The sequence below is a fragment of the Cydia fagiglandana genome, chromosome 19, assembly GCF_963556715.1.
Source record: "Cydia fagiglandana chromosome 19, ilCydFagi1.1, whole genome shotgun sequence".
Lineage (NCBI taxonomy): Eukaryota > Metazoa > Arthropoda > Insecta > Lepidoptera > Tortricidae > Cydia > Cydia fagiglandana.
Window position 1 is genome coordinate 2,776,707 of NC_085950.1, and position 21,767 is coordinate 2,798,473.

General features: G+C 39.6%; 1 protein-coding gene across 3 annotated transcripts in view; it reads left to right on the plus strand.

Moving 5' to 3' along the window:
• Positions 1 to 16,908, plus strand: part of LOC134673874 (zinc finger protein 501-like) — a 62,031-nt gene extending 45,123 nt beyond the window's left edge. The window contains exons 1-7 of one of the 3 annotated variants that reach the window (XM_063531928.1): positions 9,892 to 10,010; positions 10,144 to 10,333; positions 10,735 to 10,861; positions 11,560 to 11,628; positions 14,218 to 14,283; positions 15,130 to 15,195; positions 15,859 to 16,908. In XM_063531928.1, coding sequence (XP_063387998.1) covers positions 10,214 to 10,333; positions 10,735 to 10,861; positions 11,560 to 11,628; positions 14,218 to 14,283; positions 15,130 to 15,195; positions 15,859 to 16,592 — 1,182 coding nt within the window. In that variant the 5' untranslated portion in view covers positions 9,892 to 10,010; positions 10,144 to 10,213 and the 3' untranslated portion in view covers positions 16,593 to 16,908. Of the gene's footprint in view, positions 1 to 9,891; positions 10,334 to 10,734; positions 10,862 to 11,559; positions 11,629 to 14,217; positions 14,284 to 15,129; positions 15,196 to 15,858 lie in introns of those variants that run through there. The other 2 variants (XM_063531927.1, XM_063531926.1) reach the window with 2 other exon arrangements.
• Positions 16,909 to 21,767: the final 4,859 nt, after the last annotated feature.

Sequence of the window (21,767 nt, forward strand, 5' to 3'; positions counted from 1 at the left end):
GCTTCAATTTTTCACTGGTGAAAGTTGTTACTATCTTGTCCTCTAATTTTTTCAAAAATTCGCTTTCATGCAATGAGTCATTGTTTTTTTTAGTTCCTGCTTTGATTTTACTTGATATATTCACGTATTCTGGACCAAATGGGTACAGTCCACTAGCTCGAAACCCACTTTTAACTGTAGCAACAGTGATTTTTTCCAAGGCCGTCTTAAAAACTGGTGCAAAATCTTCTTTTTCGAGCACTTGTCCTAAATTTTGCATTTTCCAGGTCCGGACCTCTTCTCGCCATGATAATTTCAAAGGCCGAAAAACAGCCACGTCCATGGGCTGCAAAATATGAGTGGAATGCGGATTAAGTGCTACCACTTCAATTCCATTCTGAGAGCAGAAGTTGGCTAAGTGTAAAGTCAAATGTGAGGAATGTCCATCCAAAAACAATAAAACTGGCTTTTCAATGTTTTCCTTAATTACCCATGGATTAAAAACATTCGTTACATATTCATAGAATGTTCCAGAGCACATCCATCCGCTTTCTGAGCGACCAATACCCCAGTCTTTTGGGTAAGTGGCTGATATTGCTGACGGTATTCTGGTATAGTTGTAAACAACCATAGTCGGGGCTAGACTTCCTGCAGCATTTCCGGTAATTAGAACAGCCAGTTTTTCTTTTTCGTCACCTGAGGACGAATATACAGATTTTTGCCCCTTCTTAGCGAGCACACGTCCAGGTTTTGGATTTAGAAAAAACGCACTCTCATCTGTGTTAAATATTCTTTCAGGATGTTCCAGAACGTGTGAGAGACCTCTTTTTTTCAGATCACTTTCCACTTCGGAAAACCACTTCTCAATTTCATCCTCAGTGACGTTGTCTCTAACCTTGCACACATTCTGAGCAGTACGTTCAGCAATCTCAGGGTGACGTTTCAGAAAAGCAGAGTACCATTTTTTACCAGGTCTATTTTTGGTGAAAGGTGTGTTTTGTTTTTTTTCGATGATCATTCTTTGTACACTATCCAATATGGTATCTTTTGTAACTGGTATATGTTTATCCGCCATATCTTTAATCCATACTTCTAATATATCCTCTTCTATGTTAGATAAAACTGTGCCGGGCCCCATTGAGCACTCTTTGGGACTTTTACCGCTGATTTTATTGTGTAAAGTTGCTCTAGGCACGTTAAATCGTTGGGCTGCATCATTTATACTTGATCCTCTTCTAACAGCATCTATCGCCCAACCCATTTGCTCAGGCGAATATTTTTTTTTTGGCACAATATCTAAAATAAATAAATCAATCAATGTAATTTTTTTACATGCATTGGCAAAACTTTTTTGTAAGTAACAAAAAGTGGCAATTTTAATATGTAATAGACGAGCGTACCGGACCGCGACCTTGGTCGTATCGAGGCCAGTCCGATCGTATGGAATTTGGTCCGCCGTACACCCGTTAAGGACGCAGCCATAAGTGAGAGCGAGAAAGAGGAATTATGAACGGACGAAGGTCGCGATCCGGTACACCCGTTAACTCGTAGACATGTTTGTTAACTACATTTTACTTAATGTATTGTTCAAACATGAAATTACGGCATGGCAAGTATCATTATAGATTGTCTCAAATGTCTCATCATAGGAGGTATGCAGTTTTACAGCTCCAATAATGGGATTGGGAAAATTATCACTATTAATTTACATCTATGGAGTAATCTCACAGTAAATGCAATTAACAAAACACATTGTAGTTTACAAGAAGTAATCATTAATTAAGATTCAAAATATGTACTCACCTCTCTTGGTGGTAAGAATTCTGATTGTTTTTTTTTTCAGTGACTTGACTTTTGACTTGGCGCCAATTCCTTAAAAAAACACCGAATTAAACGAAACGTCAAACTTAAGCAGCTCTATGACTCTTGTTTATGGTAAAATATTGCCAGTATTTATTAACAACTTTTAGATACCTATTTTACAGTATTTGTTGTTTTATGTCCCATTACCGGTTCCACGTCCATTATAGGGGTGTCTACTATATATAATATATAAATACTTATATACATAGAAAACAACCATGACTCGGGAACAAGTATAAGTGTCATCACACAAATAAATGCACATACTGGGATTCGAACCCAGGACCATCGGCTTCACAAGCAGGGTCACTACCCACTAGACCAGACCGGTTGTCAAATTATTAAGATATTCTTGATAAGCGCAATAAAACATATGAAAATATATTAATGCTGGCACAGACTTTATCAACATGCATACTCTAGAACAATACCACGGAAGAATAATATTACTACCATGCAGAAAGGAAACTTCCTACAAACCCGAAGTTTGACAGCGGTTCAGGGTCGAATCATGCTATCGCTTTCTAATATATGGCACTTTCCCTTTCGGCTATTTAGGGTTGTCAAAATTCAAGTGATTATCTTATCTGTGGTCGTGCACGCAAAGGGAAGTCAAGTGGTGCTAACGCTAATAATTGCTCGGAGCAATGCTGAGCCAAACGGAGCCGAGTTCAACCGAAGTCAGGGGTGTCTCCCCACTGACAATACCTAGAAACTTGGTGCTATCACATTCTGTTAAAGTTTGGTCATTATACTCATTATTCGTCCGACATACCTCAGTGCCTCAAGACGAAAGTCTTTAATCAATGTGTGTTACCAGTGATGACTTACGGCTCCGAAACGTGGTCTTTCACTATCGGCCTCATCTCAAAACTCAAAGTCGCTCAACGAGCTATGGAGAGGGCTATGCTCGGAGTTTCTCTACGTGATCGAATCAGAAATGAGGAGATCCGTAGACGAACTAAAGTCACCGACATAGCCCACCGGATTAGCAAGCTGAAGTGGCAATGGGCAGGCCACATTGCACGCAGAGAAGATGGCCGATGGGGTCGAAAAGTGCTCGAGTGGAGACCACGGACTAGCAAACGCAGCGTAGGACGTCCACCCACAAGATGGACAGACGATCTTGTTAAGGTCGCCGGAAGACGCTGGATGCGGGTCGCTTCCAACCGGCACGTATGGAGGTCCAAGGGGGAGGCCTATGTTCAGCAGTGGACGTCTTATGGCTGAGATGATGATGATGATGATGATGAAGTCAATAAATTGGATATAATTGGTTTTTTCGACATTGACTTGTAAGCTGTTATCATTTAGCCATTTCATTATGATAGCGATAGTTTGATAGTTTCATTAATGACCTGGTTGTAATTTTGCGTTAATGTATCAGATATGGCAACAGATATGTCGTCTGCAAATAGCGTACACTCGTGTGGGGCTGTTCATTAATTACGTCATCTATTTTTGACGATTTTTGACTCCCCCCCCCCCTAAAACCATCCAAAAATCATGCTTCGAATGATGTCCAGTCCCCCCCCCCCCCTCCAATTTGAAATGACGTAATTTATGAATAGCCTCTGTTCCGTAATCGTGGGCAGATCATTAATATATAACAGGAATAACAAGGGTCCTAAAATGGTTCCTTGGGGTACTCCTACTTTGTTGTTTTTTTGTATCTGACCTGTATTGTATTTCAATATTATCAGTATCTAGACTGGCTAGATCTCTGATTTCTACTGTTTGACGTCGATTGCTTAAGTAACTCTCTAGCCATGAGAGACCAAACCTCATGTAGAGGTAATCAAGAGGGTAATCACAGTCGATATAACGGATATAAGTCTAGTAAATTTATTTTTCACCACACCAGCTCAGAAAGGCTTACTTTACACTTCAAATTGCTATCAGTAATTCACACGTGAGGCAAAGTAATCAAATGCAAATATTGAGTTGTTTTCATATGTTTTACATTTAATATTTGCTTCGGGTTGGTGTGGTGAAAAATTTTGTGTTTCACTCGGGGGCAAAATTTTGTTTAACCCTCGTGCTTTAAAACCCTCGCAACGATCAAGATTCCATTTTAAGATTCTATTTTGATATCCTTCGCTTATATATCAAATAGCACGAGCTTGAACAACAACTTTGCCCCCTTGTAAAACAAATAACTATTGTTATAAACTGACCTTGCACGGGGAGCACTTTAGGACGGTGCCACTCTTCAGGGCCCAGCACGAGCTCGTCCTTGACCTCATGGTCTGTATAGAGTCCAAGCTGCGCAGCCGCCGCGCTCACTCCGCTACAGCCCGCATCGTCATCGCACTCCCGCTCCTTCACAGCCTCTCCTGGCTCCGTTTTAACACACACCTCCCCGGCCTCTACCTGCTCTGTTTTCACACACACTTCTCTAGGTTCAGTATTCATGCAAACTTCTCCGGGCTCTGTTATCACACATGCCTCTCTGGGCTCTGTCGTCACACACACTTCTCCGGGCTCTGTCGCCACACACTCTCCTCTGGGCTCTGTCTTCAATAACACTTCTATAGGCTCTGTTTCCACATACATCTCTTCTAGCTCCATCTTCACATACACCGTTTCTGGCTCCATAATGCATGCTGTCTCGGTTGGTGTGTTGTGTTCCATAATGCCTGCTTGTAGTACCTGCAATAATGGTAACACATGATAACTTGGATACATAATTAGCTACTGCCACAGAATAAATAATAGTACTACCGTACAGAAAGGAAACTTCCTACAAAACCTAAGTTTGACAGCGGTTCAGGGTTGAAACATGCTATCCCTTTTTAATACATGGCACTATCCCTTTCAGCTATTTAGGGTTGTCAAAATTGTGATTTTCTTATCTGTGGTCGTGCACGCAAAAGGAAGTCAAGTGGTGCCAACCCTAATAATTGCTCGGAGCAATGCTGAGCCGAGTTTGCCGAAGTCAGGAGTTTCGCACCCCTGCTACAGCTTATCTACATATCTTCAGTAAAAGTTTATAATTTATAGCAGATGTGTAAAAAGTAAGTAGGATTGGCATAAAACAATATTTTATTTCTAGCTGCAATATTTTGGATACATGAATGTCTTGGGCTTTGGAGGAGGCCTCGTTGAATAGAACATTTGTCATAATATAATGTAATGCAATCAGCAGGATTTCACCTCTAGAGTCCTACTACACAAGAATAATTGGCATTTTAATTTCAATATTTAGCCAAATAATTCAGAGCTTTGCTCGGAAAACATATAAAAACTCAGAAATGCATGTTTTCCAGAGATAAGACCAAGCTCAATGGCGGATTTGCAGTGTTGGCCGCTCTAGGCCCCAGGCCTTGTAGGAACTACTAGCCGCCCCTTCTCGCACTCATCATATGGACTGCTGTCTTGCTGCCGCCCCTAATATCTTGCCGCTCTAGGCCCGGGCCTACTGGGCCTTAGGGCTAATCCGCCACTGACCAAGCTAGATCGTTTTTTAGGGTTCCGTACCCAAAGGGTAAAACGGGACCCTATTACTAAGACTTCGCTGTCCGTCCGTCCGTCTGTCTGTCACCAGGCTGTATCTCACGAACCGTGATAGCTAGACAGTTGAAATTTTCACAGATGATGTATTTCTGTTGCCGCTATAACAACAAATACTAAAAACAGAATAAAATAAAGATTTAAGTGGGGCTCCCATACAGCAAACGTGATTTTTGACCAAAGTTAAGCAACATCGGGCGTGGTCAGTACTTGGATGGGTGACCGTTTTCTTTTTGCATTTTTTTCCGTTTTTCTTTTTGCTTTATGGTACGGAACTCTTCGTGCGCGAGTCCGACTCGCACTTGCCCGGTTTTTTTTTTGAGGTGGTGCACTCAGTGCTCAGTTCCATATCAACGGGAAGAAGACAAAGCTGATGTTCATCGACAGAGCTGGGCAGATGCAGAGAACGGGGGAACTGCGTGACCTGGACTTGGTAGAAGACTTTGTCTACTTGGGCTCGCAGATATCCAGTAACGGAGATTGCATGAAGGAGGTCATAAGAAGGTCTCAAATCGCAAAAGCAGCAGTGAAGCGCTTGGAGAAGATTTGGAGAAACAGGAACATATACCGCCACACGAAAGTCCGACTTATGCGCACCCTTATCTTCTCCATATTCCTCTACGCCTCTGAGACATGGGTATGGAAGCCACGTGTGAGAGCAAAAATAGACGCATTCGAGATGTGGTGCTGGCGCAAAATGTTGGGCATATCCTGGACGCAACGCCGCACCAACGCGTCTATTCTCGAAGAGCTACATATTACCAGCCGGCTTTCAACTACATGCTTCCAGAGCATGTTGACCTTCTTTGGCCATGTGGCCCGCCAAGACCCATCCAGCTTTGAAAAGCTCATTCTGGTTGGGTGCGTCGAAGGGAGAAGGAGTAGAGGCAGGGCTCCAACTCGGTGGTCTGATGCCATACGCGACGCTACGGGCGTCAACATCCAGGGGTCAATACAGCTGGCCCAAGACAGGGGGGTTTGGAGAGCGGTGGTGAAGAACTGCACTCCTGATGGTCACGACCCTCAGCTTTGAGGAACCGACTAAGAAGACTCAGTGCACATTTACACTGGCCGTTTTGTGCGCGAGGAAATTGCCTCGCGCGTATCCTCGCTCTGTGTAAACCCAGCTAATTGCTTAATGAAAGAAAACAATGAACTTTTTTATTTGAAAACAGACTGAAAATTATTTAGATAGAAGGTAATCTATTGTACTGTATTGTATCAAATTTATGCCCTGTTAGTATGCATGAAGGTATGTTAGTTTAGTTAGTGTGGGTCAAATATTACAAGTTAAAGTTAACCTAATTCTCAATTTCCTATTATTTAATAACATTTTACAACTTTATATCTTTGATCTGAAATTTTACATTATGTAAATCGGATGACAATGCAATATTATGATGACATGGAGCTGATCTGATGATGGAGACAAGAGGTGGCCATAGGAACTCTGTGATAAAACCATCATAAAACAACAAGTAACGTTGTCCTTATATTACGTGGAACGGAAAACTGTTGTTAGGATGCTAAAAAAACTGTGTCCGGCGACGATAGATTTAATAAGCCCTTATGCTAAAAATGTATACAATATGTATGAAATACGCACCTGATAACTGCATTTACATTTAACTTCAAACAACCAGGTATTTATTGGTCAAGTCAAGCAACTCGAGGGAAGGCACTTGCTCGGTAAGACAACCCGAGCGGACTCGCAACAACTGTAGGTATGCCGTATCGCCCGTATCGGAGGGCATCATAATTTATTTATTTAATGAAATCCAAAATATAAGTTTAGTTTCAACACCTTAAAACCCTTAAAACACAACCTCAAATGCATAAAACGGAAAGAAAATTTGTCAAGTCAATTTCAATTTTAGAACAGACAGATACAAAAAGCTTGGCAAAAAAGAGTAGAAATTAAAAGCTGGCAACACTGTAGTGTCGTCCCTTTCAAACCAATGCATATAAATATAAGAAAACGGGACGCCACTACAGTGTTGCCACTTTTTAATTTCTACTCTTTTTTTTTCCAAGCATAAAAGATTGCCGCACAGGCTAACGAAACTAGAACAAATATTTTTTAAGGAGTTTGTATTCCAATCTATGGCCAACCAAACAAAACAAAACGTCAGTGCTTATCCATGAATCTAGTATGAGGGATGAGCGGTGGGGGTAAATGACCGAACGGGATAGTCTTATGTATCTTTCAGTAGGAGCAGCAGAGAAAGCGCTATTATTGTTTGTCCTTGTCACAGTCTCACTTTTTTTTATTCCCCACCGTAAATTCAGTATGGTTTATGGTGGGCAACAAATAACCCGACCAAATTAAGTAGGTTGTTGTCAGGAATGTTAAAGCGTATTTTTAATTTTGTCGCATTGCTTATGTTCTGTCCCTGTCCCTCATGGACGTACGCGTATAGCACATCTATATTAAAGTGGTATCCATAGAGCGACTGGTGGTGCAAGGCAGAGTAGAAGGTACCCGAGCGCGAGGAAGGTCGCCCATGAGGTGGACGGACCAAATAAAGGCAGCAATGGACGGCCCCTTGCACGAATGCGCTAAACGCGCAGCTGTCAGGGAGGAGTGGATGCGAGCCGTCAAACGTGTCACAAAGGGAGACTTCCAATGATGACCACGACCGCTCTGTCAAGACACACTATCGCTCCGCACCGTAAGTTAAGTGAGACAGATATCTCTTTCTCGCACTCACTTATGGGTGCGACGCACCAAGGTCGCAGTGCGGTGCGATAGTGCTTTATGGCATTTATCCTACCATCATTTATATGTTTATCTGCAAAGTCCACGTTCTTTGATGGTTTTTGGCGTACATGTTGGTATTGACTTACTATACAAACTGGTTCTATTTAATTGTACGAGAGCCACCTCTTAAAACGTAGTGGTTATCTGGTTATTTCATAGTTATTTATCTAGACACGCGGCAGCTTGTCAAGCCAAGTTCAAGCAAAGGAACTGGCTAGCCAGCGCCGAGTGTAATATTACACGAACCACTTGGTGCCACTTTTGACCCTTCTATAACTCAAAACATCTTTGACGTAAACACATAAAACTACGTGTGTTTAATTATATCCATATGGATATCTAGAAGCCCAAATTTCATGAAGCTAGCTCAAACGGTTATAAAGGTATGAAGGTCAAAAAGTCGTAAATTTTAAGACTGACTTATGACTTATAGTACCTAAACCTAACCTACTTCCAGATGACCTAGAAGGATGAAATTTGGAATCCAGCTTGGTTATTGTGTGTAACCGTAGGAAAAAATCTAAAAATAAAATAAAGTTAAAAAATAGGGGGGGTCCCCATACAAAAAAACCACTTTTCATTGGGACTGACATATAAGTACCTAAACCTAACCTACTTCCAGATGACCTAGAAGGATGAAATTTGGAATCCAGCTCGGTTATTGTGTGTAACCGTAGGAAAAAATCTAAAAATAAAATAAAGTTTAAAAATAGGGGGGGTCCCCATACAAAAAACCATTTTTTATTGGGACTGATATAAGTACCTAAACCTAACCTACTTCCAGATGACCTAGAAGGATGAAATTTGGAATCCAGCTCGGTTATTGTGTGTAAGCGTAGGAAAAAATCTAAAAATAAAAAAAAGTTAAAAAATAGGGGGGGTCCCCATACAAAAAAATATTTTTTTATTGTAGCGTTGGAACCGTTACAAGCAGATATTTGAAACTACCCCAATATATGTATTATTATATTTGCTATATTAAAATAAAGTTTAGTCAAAAAATAAGTGGTGTCCCCATACAAAAAACTTTTAATACGCTCTAAACAACCGGCCAACGGTGTGTCGTCGGCGGCGCGCGGTACCACATAATTATACAAAGAACAGAAGTAAAAACCATACAGCGGAAACACAAGAAAAAACATTAAATCTCAATACCTGCCTAGTTTTCTTTACAAAAAGTATTGATATCCCACCAAAAACATAACTGTAAAAAAGGAGAGCCAAGTTCAATACAAAAATTATGCTTGGCTGTGGGGCTCGCCGCAAAAAGAATGGAGATCTAAATGAGTGCCACTGCCAAGTTCTATGCAAAATCCAAATATGTATTTATAGGAACAAAATAACATTATAAACAAGTATTAAACTCTATTTCTTTGCTTTATTGGATACCTATAACAATTGCTGTTATTTAAAAAAATGTGAGATCTTAAAGTAGGTTAGATTTGGCTTGGCCAGGTTTTATCAGAATTACAATATATATAAAATGATTGATATAATGAAAACTGGCCAAGCCAAATCTAACCTACTTTAAGATCTCACATTTTTTTAAATAACAGCAATTGTTATAGGTATCCAATAAAGCAAAGAAATAGAGTTTAATACTTGTTTATAATGTTATTTTGTTCCTATAAATACATATTTGGATTTTGCATAGAACTTGGCAGTGGCACTCATTTAGATCTCCATTCTTTTTGCGGCGAGCCCCACAGCCAAGCATAATTTTTGTATTGAACTTGGCTCTCCTTTTTTACAGTTATGTTTTTGGTGGGATATTTTTTACACGACTGCCCAAAAAAGAGTGTATTGTTTTGTTTTTCTCATTGGTGACATTGGTATTCTATTCTATCACCGTATCATAGAATTCGAGCGCGACAATTATCACAAAAAAAGCAGTGTAATTACTTAAAAAAAAACAAATTTATGTCTGTGCACCGTATCGAATCGCGATGGGGTACATTTTATATTATGTTATTTAAATTAATGATATAAACAAAACTCAAAATAGTGATTCATTTTGTTTTATTTAGTTACGTCTTATACTAAATAGTTGTGGTGATTGGCAATTTAAACAAACAGTACTGTGTAGCGGTTGACGTCATGGATTCCTGCCGCTGCTGCCTGCGGTGTGCTCCGGACAAGGACCTGACGACGCCGTACACACATAACGGAAAAACAGAGACATTTTACGACATGTTCAAAGAGTGCTTCAATATACATGTAAGTACTTTACCCTTTAGTTCGTAGCGGCAACATACAAGTATGCCATGAACTTAAAAGAAAAACGCAAAACACATCTCTATTATAAGAATTACGGTTTGAAATCGAATGACTAGGAAGGAATGTCGAATGGTGAAGGGATTAACTTTGTTATTGGAGAAATATTAACAATAAATGTAAGGTTAGAAACAGTTAACCAGTCAATTGCTTATCATGAATAGTGACACAAAACAAAATGAAATGCCATTCGATTTTAAATCTTACCAGTAAAAGATAGAATATTAAATGCAATAGCATTTCATTTTGAGTTGTGCCACTGTTAATGATAAGAGTCGTCATGTCGTTATTTTTCACAGAGATTTTCTATTTGAAGGCCATACTTATAACTATTTGACATACAGCTGGTGGTGGGCGGCTCGGGCTCGTGCGGCATCTGCTCGGCGTGCGTGGGCCGCCTGCGAGACGCGAGCGACTTCAAGCTGCAAGTGCAGCGCAGCCAGGCCGAGCTGCAGGCACTGCTTGTTAAAGGTTGGCTTTAACAACTAATTTTATTTATCTGTTATTCACGTGTGTTTGGTGTTTGAGTGTAAAATAATTATCTAAATTAAAATTTTACACTCACTAAGCAAGACAAATACATATGTGTCGAAGTCTAGTCAAAGGTTCTACTTTGGATGAGATTTGCTGTATCTTTATTATGAATAACCTGTCAAAGTGTCCTTATGGCAAGCAACAAAGTGGGACCTTTTGCTTGGAAACGACACATATATGGGTTAGGTAATAATATATGCTTAACCCAACATAAAGTAATTTTACATAGTACAGCAGGGCCTTGATAATCTGTACTACAAAAAATCTACCCCTGTTCGGACTCACTTAGCATTCAGGTTATAGTATGTTTGATATAAAACAGAAGTATATTCTGAAAAATATTTAATGAGACTTAAGAGACTCTAAAATTACAAATACAAATAAACTTATTAACAAAGTAACTTAACACTAAGTACATAATTGCGATGTGAAATCATTTGAAGAACTCATCTATTTGAGTCAGTCAGATTTTATTTATTGACCAAGCAAAGTCTTTGTCCCTCAAAGAAAGGGGTCACTCGACAGTTCGGATTAGCCTGTGTACCGATTATTAAGGCCCTACTGTACTTAGGACAGCAGAGATATTCTTAGAATTGGTGTTTTTATTATTAAATAACATTGCTTGTGTTGTCCAGCGGAGTCTGCGGTCAAATCCGAGCGGACGGATGATGGCGCGGATGATGACTCTGTAATTAATGTGTTTTGTAAGTACTTGTCTATTTTTAGTGTATAACTATAAATACAACACTTATTTCTGTAACAACAATATATATCACACTAGCGACCCGCCCCGGCTTCGCACGGGTTACACAAAACCTTAACAAATTATACACCTAAACCTTCCTCAGGAATCACTCTATGGATAAGTGAAAAACGCGTGAAAATCCGTTCAGTAGTTTTTGAGTTTATCGCGAACATACATATACAACCCCCTAATAGCGGAAGCAGTTATAAAGTCGACCCAAAAATTTTTTATTAAGCTATGAGCTTCATCACATATGTTCCTTGAGTAATTCTAAGCATTTCAAGCCCGGGAAGCAATAAGAAATGTGCGTCTACTCGGATTTGTAATGGATTCAAACTTTCAACCCCTTTTTAACCCTGTTAGGGGATGAATTTTACATAACGACGCTGAAATTACTTTTCCTGTCTTTTAATAATATCCCCAAATACAAAGATTCAAGTCCCGCGTTCGAAAAATTTTTTGATATCCATACAAACTTTCAACCCCTTTTTCACCACCTTAGGGGATGAATTTTCAAAAACGCTGAAATTAGTTTTCTTGTATTTTAATAATATATCGTTTTACGAAGAGTCAAATTCCTAGCTTAAAATAAAACTTGAAACCCATACAAACTTATGTTCCTTGAGTAATTCTAAGCATTTCAAGCCTGGGAAGCAATAAGAAATGTGCGTCTACTCGGATTTGTAATGGATTCAAACTTTCAACCCCTTTTTAACCCCCTTAGGAGTTGAATTTCTCAAAATCGCTTCTTATCTCTTGTACACTTTATAAATGTAATCTACACTAGATTACATTTCAACTTTCTATCTTTTGTAGTTTCCGCTCCGCGTAGCAAAAATCTTCAACCAAAATTTTCAACTTTTTGCGTTTTTCTTGTAAAATTACTATGAAACTGAAAAAAAACAAATATCAGCAATGAATTCTACGTCTTTGGTTTATACGAAAATTATACCAAACTTGCCCTAGTAGCCACCAGGAGCAGAATAGTTTTTTTTTAAAGATGACGGGTGGCGGCCGTCTTAGACGCACGCTTCTTTTTGCCTCCCAGGCTAGAAATGCTTAGAATTACTCAAATATCAGATGTGATGAAGCTCATAGCTTAATAAAAAAAATTTGGATCATGTATGGCAGCGTTACATAACTGATATAACAAGATGGAGTGCATTAGCCAACACACACTTATATTCTCACATATTGACGCTCACAAATATATCACACATGGATATGTCAATTGTCATTACACGATTTTTTTCACATTGTGCAAGGTTTTTGACAGAGGTGTAAGTTACTGAAAGGCTAGTCCAGTTATCTATGTTCTAACGCAGCGAGTCTCTGTTTTTGTGACGGAACACTCTCCATAAGCGAAATATTGGACGGAGCCTCAAATTATGTTAATTTTGGAGCGCGTATAACGTATCAATATCATTGGAATGTTGAATAATTTTACGGTTTAGACTCACTTGTTGTTCTGTTTGTTGTTGGTGTTGTTGTTCTTGGAGCGGAAGACCTCCCCCAACCTGTTTACTCGGCGCGCGCGCGCAGCGTTAGACGCGTCGAGCCGCAGTACGCGATACACGGCCGTCGCGAACGCTGCTCGCACTGTTAGTGCTTGAGAAAGGAGACCTAGGCTCTCCGAAACATGTCGCGCGAGTGACTTAAAACAAGTGAGTCTAAACAGTAAAATTATTCAATGTTCGTATGTCTCACAACAGTTTCAATTCGATCATTGGAATGCATCATAAAGTGATGTTTGTTTAGTCTGTGGTTTACGAGGGGCAAACTGAAAGTGTTAATTTAGAATAGAAAAAGCTGAAGTAATTAGGACGTTACTCTTTATTTTAATGCGTGCTTTATCTCTTTCTGACCACGCGTACAAATTTTCATTAGGATAGGATTACCCTGAACCGCATACAGCTCATTCTTCCAATGCCTTTTTTCTATGGCGATTTTAGGTCCTCGGAGGTTTTGTATGAAATTCATGAGGTACCCATCGGGATTCAAGCTTTTTTGACACAAAATAATTTAAGCAAGATTTTTTTAACAGTGTCATATGAATACTGAGGGATATCAAAAACTACTGATATACAATTTTTTGCCAGTATTTTTTATTAACCGCACAACTGTGCGATGTAAACTTTTGACGTCACTCTTGAATGACATGCTTCTCTATGATCATCCGTTGAATAACTACAAAAGCGATTAAATGTGTAATTTAAAAAATAAACAGACGTACAAGAACTAGGCTTCATTATGAAACTATAACTGAAGCCTACTGCAACTCTGTTGTTGGCTGAGCCCAGAATGAAAATCGTTATAAATAGTAATACGAAAAAATTCTTAGGTCGAAATTGGAATAACGCTCGATGTACAATTTCCAAATTGCCATCAATCCTGAAACACAGATAACGACCAAATTGCATATACCTCAAAAAAAGTATAAAGAGTTATATTTTCATAAATAATATGCCTCTTTTTGTTATATGATCTCTAAGTAGCCTTTTCTAAGAACTTTCAGAGTTGCCTACGTATATAATTATTTCTGCTTCAGATGAAGTGCCCATACTGGTAGAGCTGTCAGAGGTCGGCGAAGAGAAGACTAAGGAAGATGTAACAGGTAAACTATTTCCTAAATACGTATGTAGCAAGTATTTAGTATAGTGGTTCTCAAAGTTGACTGGGCTCCGACCCACCTAACAAAAACTGCCAATAGGGTATTATACTGTATTTAAAATAAATTATTTTACACCATGCACGAAATAAAGCACCAGATAATTATTAGAAAAACACAGATAGGAGTTATTTTTAAACACAAGTTTAATAAATATTTAATAAATCGGATAAAAAATTAAAAAGTAGGTGAGTTGACTGTGACGTCACGATGTAATGTTTCATATAAATTCCATATTAGCAAATCGTTTTGACAGCTCTAAAAAAGTAACTGATTTGACTAGTAGGAAAATACCCTAATTCGGGACCCACCTCGTGGCCGTGTTAAAAAGGGCATATAATTGGTAACACTCAGATTCCCTAGTAACTGTAGGGCCCACTCAAGTTTGGGAAATGCTGATTTAGTGTATTTACGATGATGAAAAAAATTATACAATAATAGGGAGTATTACTGCAATGTTCTGCCGCCAGAGTGCAGCACTAATTTGTTTAGTAAAATTATAGAGTAACTTAAACATACTAGGCCTTAAACAGGTTTTTTGACTAGTTTTCACTATGACATTGATGCATCAAGGCGGTTTGTTTACAGGTGGCCTACCGCGAAACGCGAAATATAAGGGTGACAAAGAGGCAGAAACCGAACTTTCGACTGTCGTGTTTCACGTTGAACCATGTGTTTGGCCTAGTGACGCCATCTACGCAGAGTTTTGCGTAATATTCCCTATTGCTGCTGCTTCCGGGTCGTAGATATAACTAATATTACATGTAACACATCTCCTTGTTATTGTTTCAGCTGCAGATCCCCTCGCAAAGTCGGAGACGGATGATGTGATGAGTGACGCTGACCCGTCAGCGGCGGGTGAGTGCTACCATTTTTTCCTGCTACTATTATATTCAGAGGATAGCCGGGGCCGTATACAACGTAACCTACAAAATAGTACAGTACTACTAAGTAGAGATGCACCGGATATCCGGTTACTATCCGGTATCCGGCCTATCCGGCAATTATTTACTATCCGGCCGGATAGTAGGTCTCTACCCGGTATCCGGCCGGATAGTAAATAATTGCCGGATAGTAACATTGCTTGATTTCGGAGTAAACAAATTGGATTTAAGAAACAGACACGGTCATAATCGTACTTGTTTATTATTTTAAAACAATTTATTCATTCCACTGACTTGCACGCGCACTCATTTCGAACCTAGAAAAGAGTACGCGCGAACGTTTACTAGGAAACAGGTCAAACCTGCAGAATGCGCACCTGAAAAATCAAAATGTAGATATAGTTCCGCTGGCCGAATATTCGGCGGCCGGGTACCGGATATTCGGCCGATGGTCAGGCGGCCAAACAACTATCCGTTGCATCTCTACTACTAAGAGATGATGAACTTTATGGCAAAGTAGTTTCCCCATCAGTAACCATGAGTGTTGGTTAAGGGAAAATTCGAAAGGTAGTTCAAGTTCGTTTAACGGGTTATACCTATAATCCGTTTATTTATTATTTTCTAATTTTTGTTTCAGTGTGTTCGGAAAGCAGCTCCGCGCGCCCCAGAAAACAGGCCACCCGTAAAAAACAGGCCACCCGTAAAAAACAACGCTCACAACATAACACAGCAAGACAACCTGACAAGAAACCTTTTGCGTGTAATCACTGTGGTGACAAATTTCGTCGGAAAGCAACCCTACGTAGTCACCAGATGATACATACTGGGGAAAAGCCATTTAAATGTAACGATTGCGACTACAGCTCCAGGCTGAAGGCAAGCTTGCTAATACACAAGAGAATACATACAGGAGAGAAGCCGTTCGAATGTAACTACTGCGATTACAAATGTAGTCAGCAAGCAAGCTTGCAAGCACATCTGCTGATACATACCGGGGCAAAGCCATTTAAATGTATCCACTGCGACTACATGTGCAATCGCAAAGGAAATTTAATAGTCCACCAAAGAATGCACACCGGAGAGAAACCCTACACATGTAACTATTGCGATTTCAAGTTCAGCGATGCTTCAAAGTTGCGAAGACACGAAAGGACACATACCGGCGAGAAACCTTTTCAGTGTAGCGAATGTGATCACAGATTCAGTCGGAGAACACACTTACAGAGGCACAAGATGATACATACTAGAGCGAAGCCATTTAAATGTAGCAATTGCGAATACGAGTGCAGGCGAAATGAAGAATTGCTAAGACATCAGAAGACACACACTGGAGAGAATTTGTTTGTAGCTACAACCACTCAAGTCGACTGAAACTAACTTAAAAAACCGGACAAGTCCGAGTCTACCGAGGGTTCCGTGCTTTTCAGTATTTGTTGTTATAGCAGCAACAAAAATGCATCACCATAGAAAATTTCAACTGTTTCAATTGACAGACAGACAGTGAAGTCTTAGTAATAGGGTCCCGTTTTTACCCTTTGGGTACGGAACCCTAAAAAGACACGTAAGAAGGAGACATCCTTTGGAAAACACCTAGTACAGTACCGATAATGATCGGAAATAGTCGCTAGTTACTGATAAGAGTATTTGACTGTTTTGTAGTAATTGTAGTATAAATATGCCATATTTATAATGTAATACGAAATAAATACTGTGTATTTAAGTTTATTATTTTATTGTACAGTATAACCCCGTCAATGCTGACAAGAAACTCGAATTAGTGGAATTTCCGTCTTTTATTTATTCTGTTCTACCTATAAGCGCCACTTGCACCAAACCACTAACCCGGTGTTAATCGGTTAAACCTGGCGTTGCCATAGTTACCAGTACAATTTGACATTGGGTTAACGGTTTAACTGCTTAACCCCGGGCTAGTGGGATGGTGCAAGTGGCCCTATGTTGTTTGAAATGAGAACGCGCTAACCTGGCAGCGTCGAAGGCTCTATACTCGGAGTAATTAACAATGGAGCCGCCATTAACAGGCGTTCCCCTCTGTCGAAAATAGGCGGCCAATGGTCAACCACATGTCAACCATATGTATGGACTGACGTTTATCTGACATGACGTACCCATACATTTGATGTGCCCCTCCCCCGCAAAAAACGGCAGACTATTTTGTACCGAAAATTTTAGACATGGCGTCTCCGTTGTTAATTACTCCGAGGCTCTATAGTATTTTTCAGATAAGATGGGGTATACACAGGTCTTCTCCATACAATTTAAACGCCACATGTCGCATACCCTTCCTATTTGAAAAATACTATACTCGTTAGTGAGTATATGTAGGAAATGAAAAAAAAAAGTAGAATAAATTAGTGCTTTTATGTCAGAATATTTATAATTTATACTTTTTCTTATAGACTTATACATCAAGTTGTAAAAATATTTTCTTTGATGTTAATATCCAAATGGGAAAATAGGAACTACGTTTGTATGGAAAAACGGTCTCGTGACGTCGTCCACTTTTTTCTAAAGAGCTGGAGTGCAAACACCGTAGGTCGCAAATTGTGGGCATGTTTCTGTTTTACTCCAATTAAGGTGTAATTAGAGTGACAGAGAAAGATGCCCGCAATTTGTGGACTTCGGTTTTCGCTGTATGCGGTCTGGAGTGGTCGCAAGCCTCGCTCCTCACTCCTTATTGCCATTCCCGAGAGTACCCCGACACGTTCCCTGTAAGGCTTCTCCCCCGTGTGTATAATTTGGCGACTTCGCAGGTGCTGTTATAGTACAGGTTGCACTTTTCCTCGCAACTTTTCCATTTTTAGGCTCCGTCCCAATATGCGTCTTCTGGTGGCGTCGTAGCATTGAATTGTTACGGCATTTGTAATCACAGTGGCCACATTGAATAGGCTTCTCTCCAGTGTGTGTCATTTCGTGAGATCGTAAGGCCGACCTATCGCTGCACTTGTAGTCGCAATGACTACATTTGTACGGCTTCTCTCCAGTGTGTATTCTTATGTGATTTTGTAAGTTATATTTTTGACTGAATTTGTAATCACAGTAACTGCACTGAAATGGCTTCTGGCCAGTATGTCTCATTTCGTGTTTACGTAAGACTGAACTAGCATAGCACTTGAACTCGCAATAACTACATGCGTATGATGTTTTTGGCTTCTCGCCAGTATGTGTCATTTCGTGTTTTCGTAAGTTTGCCCTGGCACTGCCCTTGTAGTCGCAAAGCTTACATGCGTACGGCTTCTCTCCGGTGTGTACCCGCTGATGTATTAGCAAGGTTGTTTTCAGCCTGCAGCTGTAGTCGCAAACGCTACATTTAAACGGCTTTGTCCCAGTATGAATCATGTGGTGTCCTTTTAAGGCTGATTTCTGACTGCATTTATAATCACAGTAGCTACACGCGTAAGGCTTCTCGCCAGTGTGTATTCTTATGTGACATTGTAGGTGATGTATTTTAAGAGCTTTGTAGTCGCAGTAACTACATTGATGAAAAGGCCTCTCTCCAGTGCGTATTTTCTGGCGACTTCGTTTGTATGTTTTTTCTTTCTTTGATACAAGCGATTTGGCCTGGGGTGTAGCACTAGAAGAATCACAAGCGATTTTTCTTGGCCCGGTCGACAAGTGTGCGCGTTGCATATGTTTCCTTAAGATAGACTTGTTTCTGAATCGTTTGTCACAGTGTTCGCATGTGTATGGTTTTTCTCCACTTAGAACAGTCGCTTCGCTGGGAAGGTGCTCGATCACCACGGAATGATTCATCGCAGACCGTTCGCTGCTGTCCGAACACACTGAAATGCCAATTATCAATTTGGGATCTAGACACGCGGCAGCGTGTCAAGCCAAGTTCAAGCAAAGGAACTGGCTAGCCAGCGCCAAGTGTAATATTACACGAACCACTTGGTGTCACTTTTGACCCTTCTATAACTCAAAACATCTTTAACGTAAACACATAAAACTACGTGTGTTTAATTATATCCATAAGGACATCTAGAAGCCCAAATTTCTTGAAGCTAGCTCAAACGGTTATAAAGATATGAAGGTCAAAAAATCGTAAATTTTAAGACTGACTGACATACCTATAGTACCTAAACCTAACCTACTTCCAGATGACCTAGAAGGATGACATTTGGAATCTAGCTCAGTTAATGTGTGAAAGCGTAGGAAAAAATCAAAAAAATTAAAAAAGTTATAAAATTGGGGGGTCCCCATACAAAAAAAACATTTTTTATTGTGACTGACATATAAGTACCTAAACCTAACCTACTTCCAGGTGACCTAGAAGGATGAAATTTAGAATCCAGCTCGGTTATTGTGTGTAAGCGTAGGAAAAAATCTAAAAACAAAAAAAAGTTAATAAATAGGGGGGGTCCCCATACAAATTTCTTTTTTATTGTGACTTACATATAGTACCTAAACCTAACCTACTTCCAGATGACCTAGAAGGATGAAATTTGGAATCTAGCTCGGTAATTGTGTGTAAGCGTAGGAAAAAATCTAAAAATAAAAAAAGTTAAAAAATAGGGGGGGGGTCCCCATACAAAAAACCTGTAATACGCGCTAAACAACCGGCCAACGGTGTGTCGTTGGCGGCGCGCGGCACCACATAATTAATACAAAGAACAGAAGTAAAAAACATGCAGCGGAAACACAAGAAAAAACATTAAATCTCAATACGTGCCTAGTTTTCTTTACAAAAAGTATTGATGTCCCATCAAAAACATAAATGTAAAAAAGGAGAGCCAAGTTCAATACAAAAATTATGCTTGGCTGTGGGGTTCGCCGCAAAAAGAATGGAGATTTAAATGAGTGCCAAGTTCTATGCAAAATCGAAATATGTATTTATAGGAACAAAATAACATTATAAACAAGTATTAAACTCTATTTCTTTGCTTTATTGGATACCTATAACAATTGCTGTTATTTAAAAAAAATGTGAGATCTTAAAGTAGGGTAGATTTGGCTTGGCCAGTTTTTATCAGAATTACAAAATATATATGTTGAATAACTTTATAAAATGAGTGATGTAATGAAAACTGGCCAAGTCAAATCTAACCTGCTTTAAGATCTCGCATTTTTTTAAATAACAGCAACTGTTATAGGTATCCAATAAAGCAAAGAAATAGAGTTTAATACTTGTTTATAATGTTATTTTGTTCCTATAAATACATATTTCGATTTTGCATAGAACTTGGCACTCATTTAAATCTCCATTCTTTTTGCGGCGAACCCCACAGCCAAGCATAATTTTTGTATTGAACTTGGCTCTCCTTTTTTACATTTATGTTTTTGATGGGATATATTCAAAAACAGCACAATCAATTATGTTCAAAATATTTTTATATTAAAGTATTAATTAATGTTTATTTCAAGCAGCTATACCGTAATGTAAGCCTGTTTGAGTTTCTTGCACAATTATCGTGTCAGTTCAGAGGTATAGGTTAACCCTTTACCAGGCTAAGGGATATATATTTCCCACATACGGCACTTCAAACATGTGTTCTATTTCCGATGAGTAAGACTTCTAACTTCCACAAGGACACTTTTACACCTCAACATTGAATTTAAATAAGTACAAGCAAAAATAGTAAATACATTCAATTGTAATTTTGAAATCTCAGCCTGGTAAAGGCTTAAACTCGATGGCAGCAGTTTTCTTTTAAGACCACATTGTAATATGTTTAAATTGAAGAAATTCCATGATTTTTATAACCCAATTTATTTGTCATTCATGGGAAACTATGACTTATGATTCATAGGGTACAGGGTACTTGATAATTTTCATTAATTCCAACACATCTAACAAACAGTTAACCCTTTATAAGGGTATTAAAATTATGGAAAACTGAACCTTATCACTTTAAAATAAAGTAATAATCAGATGGGAAATATATTCCCTCTGTCTTATAAGGTATTTTAAAACAAAAGATTTTCTCATAAACTAACCTTGAGGAAGTTGCCACTCCTCAGGGCCCAACACAAGCTCATTCTTGAGGTCGTGGTTGGTATACAGTCCAGACGGTGTAGCCGCCGCGCTCGCTCCTCTGTCCTCGCACTCATGCTCCTTCTTCCCACATGGCACTTTGGGCTCTGTCTTCACACATATCTCTCCAGGCTCTGTCTTTTTGCACACCGCCTCTCCGGGCTCTGTTGCCTCACACACCTCTCCAGGCTCCATTTTTATATACACTACCTCTCTGCGCTCTGTTTCCACATACACCTCTCCAGGCTCTGCCTTCACACACGGCACACTGGATTCAATCTGCACACACATCACTCTAGACTCTATCCTCACACCCCCCGCTTCTGCCTCTTTAACATGTGCAGTCTCTAGTGGCATGTTGTGTGTTGTAACTGATACTTGTAGTACCTGCAATGAACATAAAGGCCTGTCTCCATATTGCGCGGCAAACTATCGAACATTGGCTCGCGAGGCAGCCGCGCGCAATGGATACCGGGCTGGCTCGCCAGCCAACGCGATCTGATCGCAATGGATACCGGGTTAGCTGGCGAGTCAATGTTCGATAGTTTGCCGTG